The following is a 19813-nucleotide window of genomic DNA, read 5'->3' as shown; positions in this document are numbered from 1 at the left end:
GGTTCAGCTGTTTTATGTTCAGTTGCTCAGACACTATAGCAGGGATGGGGCACCTCTGACCCATGGGCTAGATATAGCCAGTGGTTTGCCTTGATTTTGGCCCACGAGGCTCAGCGCTCTCCCCTCCTTGGTGTGGCTGGAGCACCAGCGCCCTGTTGCAGGGGGTGAGTGGTGCCCTTGAGCCTCGCTGGTTGGATAAAGGCAAGCTGCTGGCCACATCTGGCCCATGGGCTCTTCTTGGCAGAAGTGAGGAAGAGGCTCTGCACCAGGAATGGCAGTGCAGGAAAGCACTGGCTTGCAGACTCCACCCCCATCATTCCCATTGGCTGGAACTCCTGGTGCCTGCCAGTGCAAGGCATCCCGGAGCAACCTGTGCACCCCTGGGAGCTGTACCAGGCAGGCGCCTTCATCCCCTGCCAACCCCTGAACTCTCCTCCCACCCAGACCCTGCACGCCAACCAGTGTTCCCTCTAAACTGCATAATTAATCAGCCCTGCCCAGCTCCTGCACAGAGCCCTGAGTCTCTGACGGGGTGGGGCTGATAAATCACCTGTGAAGCTGTGCTGCCACCCAGCTTAGAGGGAATACTGATGCCAACCCCCTAGCCTCCTTCCACACACCTCTTCTCCTTCCCACTCGGGTCCCCACCCCACTTCTGCACTAGGGATGTAAAATCCCGTTTAACCAGTTAACCGATTAAAGGGGAGCTGTGGGGGTACAGGACACAGAGTCACTGACGCTCAGCTGGGCTGGAGTTACCCACATGCTGAAGGCAGGGGCTGCTTCAGCCCAGTCAGAGCAGCCCCTGCCTGCAGCACGCCAGGGCCCATTGCGGAGAGTGGCTGCTCTGGCCAGGCTGGAGGACTCCTTTCCATGGTGGGCCTCATGGGACTGGAGCAGCCCTCTGCCAGTGGCAGACAGGGAGCCACACCAGCCGCCACTGGTTAACTGGAACCAGTAAGCATTGCCCGTTAAGGGTGATGCTTACTGGTTAACATTCACAACCCTATTTTGCACCTGACCTCTTGCCCAGAACCCGCATCCCCATCCTGCTCCTGCACAGAACCTGTGCCCCCACCTCGCTCCCATCCCAGCCTCTTAACCCCTCATTTTTGGCCCCACCACAGAGCCTAGAGGAACCCCACAAAATCTTCTCCCTGATTTTTCTGTGAATCAGTCACCCCCCAATCCAAAAAACATTCCCCACTCCTGCACTATAGCGATGCACATGGAACAGATTCAATATGCATCCTTTACAACAAAGGCTGGCAAACTTTTCAAAAAAAAGAGCCAAACTACAACAAAATTCAGGACAAGAGTCAACAAAGAGCCAGTATGAGAATGCCCATTTGCATGACTGAAAACATACAACTTACTATTACTGATAACTGACATAATGATTAATAATAGCATCAATGAAACATTGTGCTCACACTTTATTTCATGGGACTTCTGCTGCTGCTGGGGGTGCAGGAGTCAGAGTTGGGCTGTATGAGGGGCTCAGAGTAGGAGGCTGGGATATGTGGGAGGTGCAGGAGGTAGAGCAGGGAGCTGGGGGTGGAAAACAGAGTATGTGGCGGAGGGGAGCCCTGCGGCCAGATTACCTTACCTGGTCGGGGCTGAGCTGCTATATCCTGGCAGAAGAGGCTGGATAAGGGGATGGCCCAGGATCACCACAACCAGCTAGTGGCCTCCTCTCCTACCTATGCCACAACAGGGGGGAGGTGCCCTCAGCCCTTCCTGAAGCCAGATGGGGGAGCTGGACCATGGGGTCTGCCCCAGGATCAGGGCTGGGGACAGGACGCTGAGGCCAGATCCATCAGAAAAGGTTTCAACATTATTATTTATGGCAGGGGTGGAGAACATTTTTTGGGCCAGGGGACATTGACCCACAGAAAAATCATTTAAGGACTGAGGTTCAAGACCTCAGGCCAGATCAACTCTTCTGGGGTTCCAGGTTTAGTGGATTTTGAGCCCCCCCTTCCGGCTCTAGGGTGGGGCCATGATGAGGGGTTAAGTGTGCAGGACAGGGCTGCCAGTCAGTGCGACAGGGAAGTGGAGTGCAGGAGAGAGTGAGGTCTGGATTGGGGGGGTAGGGTGCAGGAACAGGCTGGGAGCAGAGTGTCTGGCCAAGAGGGAGGGTGCAAGAGTAGGTGGGGGGGGGGTAGAGTATCTGGCCGGGGCAGGGTGCAGGAGCAGGGGAGGGTGCAGTTGTTTGACCAGGGGAGCGGGCAGGAGCAGATTGGGGGTGCAGGATCTTGGTGGAGGGAGTGTGGGTGTAGGGTCTGGGCATGAGGAGGAGGAGGGGCATTTACTTGCTTTTGTGCTCCACACCACTCCCAGCACTGTCCCCCAAGCATGGCCTCCCACTGGCTGGATTACAGCCAATGGGAGCAGCAGGGATAGTTCCTGGCAGTGCATCTGTCCGATGCTGTTCCCCCAACCAGGAAAGGGGGAAAGGAAGTGGCAGAGCACTGGGCCAATTGTAGTCAGGGCTTCCCCCCACCCATACAGGAAACCGGTGCTAGTGCTCCAATCTTGCAGGGGGCTGCGAGGCTGGAGCTTGAGCTGCAAAGGAGCCGTATTTAGCTCGGGAGTCATAGGCTGCCAACCCTGCTTTATAAAAAGTGGTTTCCTACTGTAACTGTGGTACTTTGAGATGTGACACAGAGGTGTATTCAACTTCAGTGTGTGCATGTGCAGTACACCAGAGCTAGAGAATTTTGCCTAGTAGCAGCCATGGGGAAAGGGGCCTGTATTTATGCCGCTTAGTGATAGCTCCTGTCCTGAATGAGATGATCCCATCTTGACCTGAAACTGGACTCTAATGCAAGCAGGTGAAGGGTGGGTCATGGAATACACGTCTGCATCACATCTGGGAGAAATATCGTTACAGTAAGTTCCAGTTTCTTTTTCTTTGAGTGGATGCAGCCTTTGTCTGGAAATGGGTGACGGGGAGAGATCACGAGAGGAATACCTATTGTGGCACAAGACTGAGGATGGGGGAGTACAAGAGTTTGGGGATGTGAGGGGCTCAGGGCAGGGGGTTCACGTGTATGATGGGCTCGGGGTTGGAGTGTGGAGGGGGTACAAGAGTATTATGACGCTGCGGCCAGATGCAGGTTTAGTCCCAATTGGGGGCTTGTTGGCCAGACTTCATTTTTAATTAAAATATTATGTGCAACACAAAACATTTCTGCATTGTCTTTATTTATGGAAGGTGCAGGGAACCTGTTTTGGGTCAGGGACCACTTACCCATAGAAAAATCAGTCAGTGAATGAGATGCAAAGAAACAACCCTCCAACCCCCCCCCCAAGCCTCACTGATGTGGCCCCAACTGAAACACCTCACTCCCCTGGCACTCCAGCCCCATGGAAGAGGAAGGGGGGAAGATAGGTCTGAGGTTCAAGGATTCAGGCCAGATTAACTCTTCTGGGTTCCAGGGTTAGTGGATTCTGTTGGCCCCTCTACACTCTGAGGTGGGACCAAAAATTAGGGATCCAGTGTGCAGAACGGGGCTGTCAGTGAGTGGGATATGGATGGGAGTGCAGAATGAAACAGAACATGCAAACTAAGCTTAATACAGGCAGTCCCCGGGTTACGTACAAGATAGGGACTGTAGGTTTGTTCTTAAGTTGAATTTGTATGTAAGTCGGAACTGGTACATATTGTAGGGGAAACTCTAGCCAAACATTTTTTTTAGTTTTGGATAGCATAGGGAAAGGTTAACTCCCCTCTAATGTTTGTTTTGCTGTCTGTTCCCCTGTTCAGAAAATTTCACATCTATTTCTGTCCCTGTGACAAACTCAGGACTAAAGGAGTAACTCATCAAATACCAAACAGCTCTGCACCATGCTTTGAGCTAACAGCTTTATTTCCACACACCACCCAGGGTTCTAGGAGGAGGGTCCTTTTTTTGCTAACACAATGAGGCCAGCACTTTGGTTGTTTTGGTGGAGTCTTTGTTTGCCCAGGGAGCCCAGCATGTATAGGGGGAGGAGGGGCAGAGAGGCTGCTTTTGTCTGCTGTTCGGCAGCCTGTTGCTCAGGGGAGGGGGCAGCCTGTTGCTGGCAGGGGGGGAGGGGGGAGGCGTGCAGGATGGCAGGGGGGGGGTAGCGGGGGGGGGCACTTTTCCTCTGCCCGGCAGCTCTGCCGGATCCCTGTCCCTGTGGCCAGCTGCTGCAGGCAGAGGCCAGTTGGAGCCGGCCGAAGAGGAGGAGGAGGTGGATTCTAGGACCCAGGTGAGCGAGCCCCAGGGACGCTGCTGCGCTCCGGGAGCCTGGCATGTATAGAGGGGAGGAGGGGCAGAGAGGCTGCTTTTGTCTGTTCGGCAGCCTGTTGCTCAGGGGAGGGGGCAGCCTGTTGCTGGCGGGGGAGGGGCAGCGGGCATGGGGAGGCACTTTTCCTCTGCCCGGCAGCTCTGCGGGACCCCAGTCGGAGCTGGCCCGAGGAGGAGGAGGATCCTAGGACCCAGGTGAGCGAGCCCCGGGAATGCTGCTGCGCATGTGCGGGAGTTGCCTCACCCCGTTCGTATCTAGGGATCCGACATAAGTCGGATCCACGTAAGTCGGGGACTGCCTGTATACTGAGAGAATTGGTTACACATAAGCCAGGAAAACAGGTTACAGGAGCAAGCTGGGGGTAGGTGTCTGGCCAGGAGGCAGGGGCAGGGTGCTGGATGATGTCTGTCCAGGGGCAGGGGGCAGGGTGCTGGTGGGAGCCTGGGAAGAGGTACCTGGGGGTCTCCAGGGATGAGGATCTCTAGGTAGCGATGGACAAAGCCACTCCGGATCTTGCGCCACCATCTTAACACCCTCCCTGCCTCCCCAGAGCACGGGGAAGAAAGAGAAGAGAAGAAAGTGAATGTGGTATTGTGGGCAGAGGAGGCATGCGTGCTTTCTTGTCTCCTCTTTCTTCCCTGTGCTGCCTGCCTTTCTTCCTGAGGTGTGGGAGGGAAGTCTCCTCACAACAGCAGGCCTGCTTCCTGAGAAGCCGGATCTGGCACACAGCCACGAGGAGTGAGGTAATTCTATTGTCAGTTCTCCCCTGAGATCCCACCCAGAATGAATGTTAGAAACATCTAAAGATGAACCACGAGAAAGACTTGGATCTAGACTGGAAGGACATCCCATCTGTGCAGAAATTATTAGAACCACATCTAGGGTGAGAGCTTATGTGTAACCAATTCTCTCTGTATATTAAGCTTAGTTTGCATGTTCTGTTTCATTTTGCTTAATAACCTACTTTGTTCTGTGTGCTCTCTCATAACCACTTAAATCCTACCTTTTATACCTAGTAAAATCACTTTTGTTTATTAATATATCCAAAATAATTGGTGCCGGGGGATGGGAAAGGGCAACAGTCTGCATATCTCTCTTTACACTGAGAAAGAGGGTAAATTTTCATGTACTTAACTCTGTATGGAATTCCATACAGCAGGCCTTGGCAAAATAGGGCCCGTGGGCTGCATTTGGCCTGTCAAGCCACCAGATCCAGCCCGGGGATGCTGCGGGGAGCCCCAGGCAGGCTTCCTGCTTGCCTCGCCCCACCCACACGCTGCTCAGAAACATGGCTGCAAGGCTGTTTTTCTTTTAAAATTGTGAGTATGGAGGGGAGGAGAGAAAGCTTTAGGAGCTGCTCCCATCCCCAGCACAATCCCACTGGCCAGTTTGTGGCCAGGAACAGGCTGCAGGCTGGTAAGTCTCCTGGCCAGACCCTGCCTCTGGCACCCCAGTCCGTCCCTTCCCCAACCCTCTGTCCCTTACACCACATACCCAAATCCTCTGTCCTTCTCCTGCATCCATATCCCCTCCCAGATCTGCCCCCCCATCCTCTGCCCCATATCACAGTCCCCTCCAGCCCAAGCTCACAACCCAAATCCCTGCACCCCCTCCTGCACCCTAATTCCCTGCACTATGTCATAATCCAATCCCCTACACCCCAGTCCAGTGCCCCATGTCACAACTGCCTCCTTCACCCAAACTCTCTCCCTTACCCCAAGCTCCCTTCTGCAATCAACCTCTATCCCAGACCCCCACACCTCTTCCATTAATATCATGGAAGAGTGCGGCCTTCTACCATTTTCCAAATTCTTGGAGTTGTCCTCTCCTCCTCCCCCCATCAAAAATTATTGCCCACCCATGCCACACAGAGTCAGACAGATTTATCTGGGGTTCAACTCCTGGAAGAGCTGTGTACAGTAAAACTCCAGTTGTTTGGCAACTAGTGGTCCAGCACTCCCGATAGTCCAGCACCAGCTGGAACCCAGAAGTGCTCTGGCCAGTCGGACAATTGGAGCTGCTCTGCCCCCGGCTTCCCCAAGTCCAAAGCTGGTCAGTTTCAGCAGCGGTGGACTTGGGGAAGCCGTGGGGCAGAGCACCCCAGCTGCTCTGCCCTAGGCTTCCCCAAGTCTGGTGCTGCTGTAACTGACCAGCAGCAGACTTGGGGAAGCCAGGGGCAGAGCAGCTTGGGTGCTGACGGGTTGGTCCCGCAGCGCCGCCCCTCACCTGAGTGGCGCTTCAGGACCAACACGGCAGCACCCCAGTTGCTCTGCCTCGGGCTTCCCCAAGTCCACCGCTGCTGAAACTGACCAGCGGCAGACTTGGGAAAGCCGGGGGCAGAGCAGCTGGAGTGCTGCCCAGGCTGCACCATTCCTCACCGACCCTTCCCCCCCGCCCATAGCCCCCCTTCCGGTACTCTGGCATATCCAATAATACGGCACCCCCTGGGTCCCAAAGGTGCCAGATTATCGGAAGTTTACTGTATCAGTCTGTACTACACACGGAGGGGCATGGCCCTTCCATGTGTCTGTGCTGGGGCACGCTGGCGAGCCATGCTCAGCAAGACAAGATTGCAGGCTGCCCAAACAAGGCAGGCAGGCTCAGTGGTGTCTCAATACATCAGGCAACAGTCCCAAGGGAGCAGGCAACCCATCACAGGTGGATTGTCTGAATACGCCACACAGCAAAGGTGATGTGGAGGATACTTGTCTTTAGAGACTACTTGAGATTGTTCCAGGTCCAGACAGCACTCTCAGAACCTAAAGGCAACCTCCAATCCAATGAAGGTTACAGTGCTGAAGCAGGTGGTTGAATACGTGCTAGTTTAGATGAAGATCCCTCACCACCTGAAGAATGTTTAAACCATGATGATGGCACTCCCCAGGGAAATACTTCAACTAAAGCGAACAAGAAAACTAACACTATACTAAGGAATCTAATTAGCTATATACAAATTAGAAAAAGTCACTAAGAAGTAGAGCAGTTGGGAAATGACTCCAGTCACAGATGATAAGAAGGAACCGAGGGGAGTCTTGGCAGCACTGCCTCATATAGCCAAGGGGAGAGGGGAGAGGTTATGAAAACCCAACTTCTATGGGTACTGCTAGCAATATCTCCATTTCTGGTGCGCTGGGCACACAGACACTTAAAGAAGAATACACAGCTGCATCTAACTCAAAAAAGAAACCTCTTGAAGCAACAAGATGAGGATAATGTTAAACACAACATAAGCACTATGCTATAGTTACTGCAAAGGATTCAGTAGCATTAAAGGACTACCTTGCAAGTACCCATTAGAAGATCGTCCTCATTTTCACAACCTTTAGATCTAACAAAATCTTCAACGTCCTGCCATTCTTTGTTGTATCCTTTGTGAAAGCATAAACGTGTGCCTGAGATATGAAAAGAAAAGATCACTAAGTTCTTTTCAAAAGAAGAACCTGTTACAAAAAAAGGCTCCTACATTGAATGCTATTTTACCTTTTAAAAAACAGTGCCAAACAGTTGAGGGCCAAGAGTGACACCACCCTAGATCATCATCGTCCGACAGCGACGACATGCAGAAAATGCCAGACTCTGATTCACTACTTGTCTATTCAGAAAACAAAAACATACAAATGATTTAACAAATATCTTGAAAATATTTATGCATTTGCTTAATTTTGTCTATTCAGAAAACAAAAACATACAAATGATTTAACAAATATCTTGAAAATATTTATGCATTTGCTTAATTTTACATACTGACTTTAAGCTGAGAACTATAAAATGAGGACTCCCTGCAAATAGGGATACAATAGCTCAAGGCAAGAGGAGCAAATCTGAACCTCAATTTTATGCTCATCATTTGAGGAACCAGAGCCACCATTTTTCTGGTTAAGGTCTACACATCATTTTTTTCAAAACCTTGCAGTTTGATGCCTCAGTCAGTTACAAGGAATGCTTTTGCAAAACCCAACATATCCATTCATCCCACAATGTGGCTAAATGTGTTGTCAACCCGCAGGGCCTCATACTGTTCCACTAAAGTTGATGAGAGTTTTGTCAGTGAATTTAGTAGGAACAGGTTCAGACCCAAAGACCAACAGTCAGGAATCAGAGCCAAGAAATACACATGGCAGTGGAGAACATGAGGTTGAGGCTGGCTCTTTGTTCATATGTTTAAATGTCTGGGACATCATCACTTCATTCACAAAGCCAACACGTGTAGGTTAAAAATAGAATAATTAAATAGCAAAAACGTATTTCCTCCTCTGCATTCCCTCATACACCTACTCTGTATATCTTTTAGAATGCCATCCCTTTGTGCAACAGACTTATCTTCGTGTTGTGTATAGTCACCAAGCTCATACTAAAAAAATAATAATGGCAAATCCAACTTACAATAGGAATGACTTTAGGAATGTATACATTTTCATTCTTGTACTTTCTTTAGTTTCTGAAAACTTTTGTTCATCTATTCTGATTCTTCACATAATTTAACAAGCATTTCAGGACAACTCACCCTTTCATGTCTCACTGGTGTTTCATCTAAGTGATGCTTAGAGAAGCTGGGATCACTCTTTGAGGATCCTGGTGGAGGACGTGCATAGGAATGTAAACTTTTGCTTGTTGCTATTATATGAACAGGAGATGATCTACAATAAAAATTATTTTTATTAAAATAAAACTTGAGATTCTGGCATCACAAAATTATGCTAATATTACACTACATAAATTTTATTTTACAATTATTTTTCATATATGAATTTAAATCCAAAAGAGAATACTTCTGTCTACAACTAAATTGTGTGCAGAAACAACAGCTTGCCTGTGTTCACATTTTACAGACAGACCCATACAAACACACAACTTTCCTTGCACACAGTTGAATTTGTCATTTAACCATACCACCCAAAAGAGGCAAACATTTAGCACATTATGTAGGAGCAATTTAATATCCATGTTTATTGATTTAACTTGGGTTCCAAAGCTTCTATATATGCAGTCACTAGGCAATCTGTGCTCTGTAAGCCACTTCATCGAACATACCCCATAAAAGTCTTTATGCTTTCAACTCACAATTATGTTCAGGTTTTCTTCTGTAATTATGACTTTATTCTCTATCTTTCCTTAGCAGCCTAACCAATTTCTAATACAATCAGGAATTCATGGCAATCACAATGACAACAATGCAGAAAGTTTTTAAAAAAATGACAAGATCATTCCTCATCCAAATGAGGAAAAGTTACTCTAAAAATACAACATGCTGCCACAGTTCTTCTGCTGCTAAAGTCACATGTGGAAGGACCAGGGTTGTATAGGCCAGAGAGCCAAAAGAAACAGGCCAACACTACAGACTTCAACTAAACCTGCAGAGCAGCATTCAATCTAACCACCCTTTGACACAAATCTGGGTGGCTCTCATGATGTACTTCCCCTGCTTGTGACACAAAGTATGTCAACAGCGTGAGTAGGAGGTAAAACTGCAGCACATGTAGACATACACAAGCAAGTCTGGGAATGTCTATGCATACTGCAATCACACCTCCCGATTGCAGTGCAGCTATATCTAGTGTCTCTCCTATACTGGCAAAGCAGCACAAGTATACTATGATCTCTTAGCAGTGTGAGACTGCCTAGCACTGTTCAACTTCATCCCATATAGACAAATTATGAAGTTGGTGCAATAGGCTCTAAAAGGAATCCATACTGTATTTTGGAAAAAGAATATGATTACCATGCAGGAATGGAGAGACCAAGAACAGAGTTAAAATAGGAAATTCCCAGAACTTCAATGGGAAAGAGATGCTTCTGAGGAATAAAGGAAATGTTTGTAACATCATAAACAGTATTGCCTGTTTTAGAACTAAAAGCACCAAAATGAATGCCTGTACCTGTTATAAAAAGAACACTGCATGAGAGGACTCTGTGGACTAGTGGCTATGTTTGCCAGTTCTGTCAACCAGTTCACCCCACTCTCACAAGAATAAGCACTTTCTGAATTGTTATTTGAGGTATGCTGGTTCCATGAAGGCCTTGAATATTCCTGATGTGAAACATCAGTACCAAGCTGGTAGAACGCAGTTGGGGTAGAATCGATTTGAACTGCCTGTAGTTCAGGAAGATCGTCTACAAACAAGTGCACAAGAATTGATGTTTATTTCTACGTCTGAATTATACTTAACAATAGTGAATAAAAAAAATCTATGGTGAACAAAAAGAGAAGGAACCCAGTAATTAAAAAAAAAGTCTATACAGCAATTATCTGTACTTCTCAAATTCCTTTATCACATCTATATTACCTATAAGACTGCAGCTGTGACACTATAGAATTCTTCTCTTAACTCCTATTTTTACTTAGGCAATAATTTTAATAAAAAACTTAAAATGAACAGATCCTTTCAAAGATCAAGTTATAAACACAAATGCATACGTACAAAATGTGGCTCTGATAGCAAATGCAGTATTTTTAAGGTTTAATTAGATCAACGTTTAGACAAAAAGACCCAGAATCAGTCTGACCCTGATCAATCAGTACATAAAATTACTGTGTATCTTTAAACTACACCAATTAAAATGTTCAATGAATATCAAGCACTATAACACATCGGCTTCAACAGGAAAGCCTCTACAAAACTATAAACATCATGGCTATTTCTGCCAATGGTTCCCATACTTTCACAGCTAATCTGGAGACACATATTTCACAAACCATGAATGCAGCAGTTATACATACATATGTCCAGTAGCCTACACACTTTACATATAAACAAACTTTCCCATCTGTTATTTAAGTTCTTACTGGAGTCAGTATACTCTACTGCTGTGTAAATTAATAACACTTTTGCACTTCTTGTACTGAACTACTATGTACCTTGATATTATATGTGAATTTCACTGATTACACATTAATCTTTTATTTATATACTGCTTTTGTTGAACATGATAACACTGAAACTAAATGCTCCTCTAGGCGAGAATCAGAATCTGCATTTGGACTTGGTCCAAAGAAGCTGAAATACCCCTGGGAGATGACTACATCTCCACCTATAAAAAGAACTTCACAGGAATTGTGAGCAGAAACTTACAGCCCAATGTTCTAAAAGCAAGTTTCCGGCAACATCTGCTTTAGGGATGTGAAAGTATAACTATGTACACAGTTAATTGATGAGCCTGGACTCATCAATTAACATGCAGAGTTACACATAGGTCCCCGCTTTTCCTCTGTGCTCTTGCCTCTGAACCAGAGATAGCTGCATGGAGGGCCAGGCAGGACCCCGTAAAAGCTGGCTTTCCACATGCACCAGCTTCCAGGAAGCCGTGTACTTTCCTGCTCCTGTGTGTAACTGCTGAATTTTTCAGCAATTACACATTTACTTGAATAAACACATTTAACATCCCTAATCTGCTTGTATGTGATTGAGACAGGAGCTGGGGATGAGCTAAACAGGGAAACCAGTGCGTCTTAGTACTGTAAGATGGCACGATACATCAACTATAGTGTCATGCATATTTCCTGCACTACATTAGTAAAAACTGTAAGTATATCCCTAGAAAGAGCAAAATTCTGTCTGATTCTGTTGTTACTCCAGGGGCACGTCTAGATTACGTTTTACTTTCGAAAGAAGATATGCAAATTCAGTGGAAATTTGCATATCTTCTTCTGATCACTTTTTCTAAAAAAAATTGTTTTGTTTTTTTCGAAATAGTAAGCAGTCCAGATGCGGTTCTTTCGGGGGAAAAAAACCCTTTTTTCGAAAGAACCGGCACGTCTAGATTACGTTTTACTTTCGAAAGAAGATATGCAAATTCAGTGGAAATTTGCATATCTTCTTCTGATCACTTTTTCTAAAAAAAATTTTTTTTTTTTTCGAAATAGTAAGCAGTCTAGATGCGGTTCTTTCGGGGGAAAAAAACCCTTTTTTCGAAAGAACCTGTAAACCTCAATTTTTGAGGAAGAAGGTTCTTTTGAAAAAAGGTTTTTTTTCCCAAAAGAATCGCGTCTAGATTGCTTGTTCAAAAAAAACTCTTTCGAAAAAGCAATCGGAAGAAAATATGCAAATTCCCACCGAATTTGTATATCTTCTTTCGAAAGTAAAACGTAGTCTAGATGTGCGCCCCTCCCCCCCCCGTGTGTAACTTTCATGAACTTCAATGGAAAGTTCCCATACGGAGTAACTACAGAACTGCCCCTTCCATGTAACTTTTAGAATGCTATTAAATTCTTTACCAAGCTCCATGTGCTCATCGGAGGATGCATATCCAGGAGAAGATGGGAGGTTCTCATTACATTTCAGTAACTCCAATGATTCACTCATCCCTGAATTTCTCTTGTCCACTACAAACAGGAGTTTCTGGACTGCATTAGGCATTTGATTTGTCTTCACTTCCCACACCATGTTAGGATGCTCCAAATTTTCTGACTTTGAAAAGACAAAATTACACACATAAAAATTGTGAAATACTGAATGTGTTATGTGGCTCCACGTACAAATTGTTATCATCAAGCCCTCCTTTATCCAAAATCTCACCTACTATTTTTATCTTTTTGTGTTACCAAATGCTTAATTATAGTGAAGAACAAATAGCCAATTTTAGTCAGTTTTATTACATTTTAATTACATTTACATTGGCAGCTTGCTTTCTTCTTTTCCTAAAGTCTTGTTGCTCTAATATTTAAAATAAAATGAATATTTTGGACTAAATGTTAGTATCAGCTATAACAGGAGCAGGTCATTATTCTGAAATGCTGTTTCTTAAAGAATGAATTTTTTTTTTCTAGTGATAATTTGGTGTATTTACTAGTCTTTCAAGTAATGCTGGACTGAAGCCACTGTAACACAATTCATAGCTACTTTCAATTAAAAAGGTAATCTTTTACAATAAGCTAGCATATAAAGAGATGGATAATTGACAAAGAAAATCCCATGGCACAGGACAACTGTGTACCCCCTTTTTGAGTCTGCAGTTATGCACTACAATATTTTGAATAATCTATTAAGAAGTCAAACTATCTTTCCCTCTGCTCTATGCTTATAGAAAACAGCCATCTGATAATGGTTAGGCATGTTGTGGTTAAGATAGCCAATGAGTTGCAGTAATCAAATGTGCACACAGCAAATCTGTGCTAATACAGCCTATTTTTGTTACCTTCCCCTCCTACAAACTTGTTTTATCCACCTCCCACCCTGTATTTTAAATTATATACTGTTAAGGCTAAAACTGTTATTTACATGTACCGTGCCTAGCACAATGGAGCTCTGACCTGGCTGAAGCCTGAACGTGCTGCCAGATATCTAAAAGGGTGTCATAAGGAAGAGGGAGAAAACTTGTTCATCTTGGCCCCTGAGGATAGAACAAGAAGCAATGGGCTTAAACTGCAGCAAGGGAGGTTTAGGTTGGACATTAGGAAAAAGTTCCTAACTGTCAGGGTGGTCAAACTCTGGAATAAATTGCCCAGGGAGGTTGTGGAATCCCCATCTCTGGAGATATTTAAGAGTAGGTTAGAGAAATGTCTATCAGAGATGGTCTAGACAATATTTGGTCCTGCCATGAGGGCAGGGGACTGGACTCGTTGACCTCTCGAGGTCTCTTCCAGTCCTAGTATTCTATGATTCTATGACAATATAAATAATAAAAACCAACAACAGTAATAAGTGAGGTTTCAAAGACACACAGGACACTAATTCTCCCATTTGTTCCTTTGAAAATCTCTCACAACCGACTTCTGGTACCACAATAAAATTATCTGTGATTTGTTTTATTTTCATTTATGGCCAGTTTTGGCATTTTTACAAAGTCATTCCTGTTTTCTTTAGTGGGAGACATAGTCACTTTTGTGACCAAGAGTATCCATCACCATTATTATTATTTTTATTAGGGATGTGAAGGACTAGTCGACTATCCGATAAGCAAATACTTATCGGATAGTCTACAAGCCTGTTGACTAGACGCCTTCCCCCTCCCCCCCACACACACTTTGCTGCCTCTATCAGAAAGAGGAAGCAAGTAGGGAAGGGGGGGAAGGAGAGGCTACTTCAAAGCAGCAACGCTGTGTGGAGCCTGGAGCCAGACCCAGGGCTACATGTGGTGTGGCCGCAGGAGCCCAGCATCAGGCTCTTTCCAGCATTTCAAAGCAGCAGCACCCCATGGAGCCCAGGGTTAGCTGGGGACTTCCTCGCTGACCCCAGGTTCCATGCGGCACTACCACTTTGAAATGCCGCATGGACCCTGCCTCCGGGCTCCAGCGGCAGTGTTTCAAAGCCACAACGCACATGGAGCCCAGGGTAAGCTTGGGACTCCCCAGCTGATCCCAGGCTCCGCGCGGTGCTGTCACTTTGAAATGCTGCAGGAGTTTGGGGGGTCAGTGCTTCAGGAGCTTGGGGTCAGGCTCACTGAGGAGTTTCAAAGCAATAGCATGCCCAAGATCAGCTGGGGAGTTCCCAGCTGATCACAGGCTCCGTGCAGTGCTGCTGCTTTGAAACACTGCAGCAGAAGCCCAGAGTCAGGCTATTCGCAGCATTTCAAAGCACTAGCACCAGATGGAGCCCAGGGTCAGCGGGGAGTCCCTCAGTTGATACGAGATTCCAGTGGTGCTTTCGCCTTTAAAGTGTAGCAACAGCCAATGCAAAATGCATCAACTATTTGATTAGTCAATTACCCACAATTTAACATCCCTTATTTTTATATCAGTGTAATATCTGTGTCCTTTCAAGTTGAGGAAAGCTAAACAGGGCTTCTAATGGCCTTACATACACATTCAACAAAAAGGATGGCAAAATAATGCTCTGTGGTATTCTCCATAAGAAGGACTTCAGAAGCAGAAGAGCAATTGCCATTAACCATACATAGGGAGCTTTCATTTACGCCTGATTCAGCTGTCTTTGGAATCAGTGGGAGTCTTTTTATTTAATTCAATCAGAATTATACAATACCATTAAAAAGCAGCATGCCATGTGAGCAACATTATTCACCTTCACTAGAAACCAAATCCATGTCACCAATACTTTGTGGTCAAGAGCATCATGGTCTTATACTGCCAAACTTCTCCTGACACTTTATCCTATAGATAGTCCTTATTCACCCTAATAAGCATAAGCAAAATGAAAGCAAGCATATTACTACTGCTGTTCAGCTCTCATCAGTTCAAACCTCACAACAGTGTCAACATGAATGTCAAAGAAAAGAAAAGAAAAGAAAAGAAAAGAAAAGAAAAGAAAAGAAAAGAAAAGAAAAGAAAAGAAAAGAAAAGAAAAGCTGTAAATTAAACTATCAGTATTAGAAAAATAAACTATCAGTCAACATTAATTTTTGTATTCCTATTTGAAGAATTTTCTTCAAAGTATGGCTTGCTGCATTATCTCCATTGAGGACAGCAGAAATGAAGAACATCAGAATAGTGGAATGCTCAGTTTCAGGAAAACTGCCATGAAGAACAGTTTTCTGCACTGTATATCCTGTGAATAAAATCAATGCCCATCAACCATATGGACCAGATGCATCAGGGCTCAGATGCATAACTTTAGAAATCTGAAAATGTTGACCTGTGGCTTTAATACGGATTACTATCATCTATTTAAAAGTTACACAGCTGCATGCTCATATTTTAGTAAAACTCTATACAGGCAGTCCCCGGGTTACGTACAAGATAGGGACTGTAGGTTTGTTCTTAAGTTGAATCTGTATGTAAATCGGAACTGGCATCAGCCGCTGCTGAAACTGATCAGTTTCAACAGTCGCTGAATCTGGACACCAGTTCCACTTACATACAGATTCAAGATAAGAACACCAGACGTCCCCAAGTCAGCTGCTGCTGAAACTGATCAGCAGCTGATTCCAGGAAGCCCAGGGCAGAGCAACTCTGCCTTGGGCTTCCTGTAGTCAGCTGCTGGTCAGTTTCAGCAGTGGCTGACTTTGGGACGCCTAGGGCAGAGCAGCTCGGGTGCTGCTGGCTTGGTCCAGTAGCGGGCTGCTCCTCGGAGCTACTGGACCAACCCAGCAGCACCCCAGCTGCTCTGCCCCAGGCATCCTGATTCAGCCGCTGCTGAAACTGATCAGCAGCTGAATCAGGACGCCTGGGGCAGAGCAGCTGGGGTGCTGCCGGGTTGGTCCAGTAGCGCCAAGAAGCGGTGCTGCGGGACCAACCGGCAGTGCCCCACCTGCTCTACCACAGGCCCCCGGCTTTGCTCCATGTCTCCCTGGTCTGCTGGGGGGGCACTAGCTGCGTCCCCCCCAGCAGACCAGGGAGACGTGGAGCAAAGCTGCGGAGGACCCGGGCCAAACCGTGGCGCTTCCAGATCAGCGCCGCGGTCCGGCCCGGGTCCTCCGGGGCTCTGCGCAGCATCTCCCTGGTCTGCAGACCAGGGAGACGCTGCACAGAGCGGCGGAGCACCCGGCAGGACCCCCGCGGCTTCCAGCTGATCTGGAAGCGGCCGCGGGTCCGGCCCCGGTGCTCCGCCGCTTTGCTCCCGTCTCCCTGGTCTGCTGGCGGAGCCAGCAGACCAGGGAGACGGGGAGCAGCTTTTCTCGCCCCGGAGAAGGCGGGCGGCGGGACCAGGCGTCCCGCTGCTCTAGTTCTCCGGGGCGAGAATCCCCGTTCGTAACTACGGATCCGACATAAGTCGGATCCGCGTAACTCGGGGACTGCCTGTACATTAATCAAATGCTCAGCGATGCAATTGGTATTATGTACAAAATTCCAAGACTTTAAAAAGGAGGGTTTCTCTCTAAAAAACTGAATTTTTCACATGAATGCGAAGGGAGAAGAATACTTTATAAATCATGCCAAACCCAACGATAAATATCACAACCAAAGCTGTCCAAAATGACAGCTGATTTGTGATAATTTATGCTTAATGGTCTGCTTCTACTCTACTTCTGATGAATTATTTGGTCTGTCGTACACATTTCTTGACAGATTGTCACAATGGAATGATTAAGATTAACACCTCTAAAAGATGGAGCCCAGTATCCTATCTTCCAAGTGTGGCCAATGCCAGTTGCCTCAGAGAGAATTAGCAGAACACATAATCAAGTGATCTATTCCCGTCACCCATTCCCAGCTTCTGGCAAACATCTGAACAACACATTTTAGTCCTGTAAAGAAAAATTGGGGTAGAAGAAGGGATGGGAGGTGAGGTAACAAATTTTTTAAAATACCTGCTTTGTCAATCTAGTTATGTCAGTGGTTACCAACCAGTAGGTCGAGATCTACTGGTAGATCTTGGAGTCTGTGACAGGTGATCCTGACTGGTTTGGCTTGGAGGCAGAGCATTCAGTTGCCCTTCCCTCCACTGCTGCCCTCCGGGGGGCTTTAGTATGCTGTTCAAGGTGGGAGAGGCAGAAGAGTGGGGCTACTGATGTCAGGGTCTTCCCTTCCTCCCACCTCCTCAGAATGTGAAGGGTGGGGTCTTGGAGAAGGGCTGTGGTGGGGCAGGGCCTCAAAGAAGGGGTAGGGAAGGAAGTAGGACAAGGGAACTTGGGTTGAGGCAAATCCTGAATTGACTTAAATTGAAAAAGTGATCTTGCACTTAAGAAGGTTGGAGACCACTGAGTTATGTCTAGTATTAGGCAATAATTTGACTCAAGTTTCCTAATCAACATTTTGCAATCACCTTGCTTCCCACTCCAAATTTATTGAGCTATTCATTCACATTTTCCAAGTCACTTATAATTAATTATTTATACTTGTGCGTCAAAGTAGAATTTGTTCTGACAGAATTTTGGGTGTTCTCCAGGGGACTACACAGTGAAATGGAGAAAGAGATCTTACATACATAAATATTATTTAAATGCTACATGCATCATGTCATTTAAATTTTGCCATCCCTATTTCCATCCTTTAGATTTTATTCTGGCTTTTTTCTTTCCATCCTCCATTTGGGTCTAGCCCTTCATACGGTGGCAGGGAAGGGAACAACCCTACAAACCAGAGCCATATCCGTTCTTGAGGTTGTTCTAGCTTCTTCTGTCTATGCCAGGGGTGAGGACCCTGTGTGGGTCCGGGGCCGCTGACCCTCAGAAAAATCAGTTGAAGGCCACATGCAAGTCAGAAGCAAACAAACAAACAAAATAAAACCTCACTAATGTGGCCCCTGACTGAGGAGAAAGACACTTCCCACATTCAACTCACACACCAGAGCCTAGGAAAGCCAAGGCTAGTATATGCTGTGCGCTCCAGCCCCATGTTGGGGGCAGTGAGGGGTTGGGAAGCTGGCATGCCAGCACGGGCTCCCCAATTCTGGAGAGGAGCCCTGAGGCTCAGGGGCTGGATCCAAGCAAGCCGGGGCCCGAAGTTCCCCCCTCCTGGTCTATGTCCTTCTTTTCTAGCCTTCCACCTTTTCCTGTCCCTTATGTTCTCTATGCTTTCTCCTTCTCTTCTTGCATGGCTTTTGTTTCTCCTCGATTTTTCTGTCCCTGCCAAAATGACCAACCTAGTTGCTCCACATAAAAGATATTTCTCTAAAATAAGTGCTAAATTCATAAAGTATCTGCCCTAATTCACCTAATAAATTCAAAGTCTATGAGCAATACCATCTGTACAGTGTGCATGTCTTAACATGAGGAATACATTTTTCAGCCAGAAAATGAGTTAATGTTTCCAGCTCTCAATAACTTTTACATATAGAGAAATTTTTGTCTGGGTAAAGTCTTAGAAACATCTTCTATAAATAAGAAAAAAAGTGGTTCCAGGTTTGATTTGGGCATCATGTTTTTTTCTCTTCTCTAGGACATTACTGAATAAACAACAATTAGCCTGAGAGTACAGTTTTTTTCTTTTTAATTCTGTTTTGTGCTTAAAAACCTTTGCTATAAATATATTTGCCAAATACACAGAATTGTGGTATGACATCATAACAGCTTATTTCCTTTTGGTCAACAAAGACAAATGTGAATGACCGCATAAACACAGCTTTTAAAAATTAGTTGAGTTATTCATGTTTACAAAATTGACAATTTATGAGTTCAATAATTGGCTATATACCGTCTATTAAAATGTACAAATATCTCTATAAAAATGACATTCAGTGATTGAGCAATATCTACCAAAGCCACATTGAGCTGGTATATTGGGATTAGACTATATTCCACAATTTTCCTTTGGGCATTATCTTTTCCCCCTCAAACACCTGCCAATGTCTCAGAAACCAAGACAGACAATATATTAGGCTGTATACCAGCGTAGGCAAAAAGATCTCTACGGGCCAGATCTTGTCCACCAAGCAAGTTGATCCGGCCCAAGGAAGCCCTGCCACTCCCTCTGCCCCCAGGGCAACCAGGGCCTGGGGTCAGGGGGAAGCATGCAAAGTCTCCTCCCACTGCCAGGGGCACAGGTGCTTAGAGGGAACCACCAGCTGCTCAGAACAGCTAGTGGTTCTCTCGGAGACTTTGCACGCTCCCCCACCCCAAGACCAATCAGGGTCTGTGGGTGGGGAAGCACACAAGTGTCCTGGCCCCACACCTTCTGCATCAGTCTCTGCCCCTTCCAGGGTGGCCTGGGACCACTTCAAAAATTTCTGAAGTGGCCCCCGGTCAAAAATTATTGCCCACC

At 46.1% G+C, this 19813-nt stretch overlaps 1 protein-coding gene across 2 annotated transcripts in view; it reads right to left on the bottom strand.

The window, feature by feature from the left end:
- HBP1 (HMG-box transcription factor 1) overlaps window positions 1–19813 on the bottom strand; it is a 45348-nt gene that overhangs the window by 22293 nt on the left and 3242 nt on the right. Inside the window, exons 1-6 of one of the 2 annotated variants that reach the window (XM_075927045.1) lie at window positions 15237–15347; window positions 12494–12686; window positions 10158–10392; window positions 8786–8918; window positions 7762–7873; window positions 7561–7673 (exon numbers count right to left, since the gene is read on the bottom strand). In XM_075927045.1, the coding sequence (XP_075783160.1) occupies window positions 7561–7673; window positions 7762–7873; window positions 8786–8918; window positions 10158–10392; window positions 12494–12662 (762 nt within the window). In that variant the 5' untranslated portion in view covers window positions 12663–12686; window positions 15237–15347. Of the gene's footprint in view, window positions 1–7560; window positions 7674–7761; window positions 7874–8785; window positions 8919–10157; window positions 10393–12493; window positions 12687–15236; window positions 15348–19813 lie in introns of those variants that run through there. The other variant, XM_006120387.4, reaches the window with a different exon arrangement.

The sequence above is a fragment of the Pelodiscus sinensis genome, chromosome 1, assembly GCF_049634645.1.
Source record: "Pelodiscus sinensis isolate JC-2024 chromosome 1, ASM4963464v1, whole genome shotgun sequence".
In the NCBI taxonomy this organism is placed as follows: domain Eukaryota; kingdom Metazoa; phylum Chordata; order Testudines; family Trionychidae; genus Pelodiscus; species Pelodiscus sinensis.
Note: the sequence above shows the minus strand (reverse complement) of the source record. Positions and strands in the feature narration are given on the sequence as shown.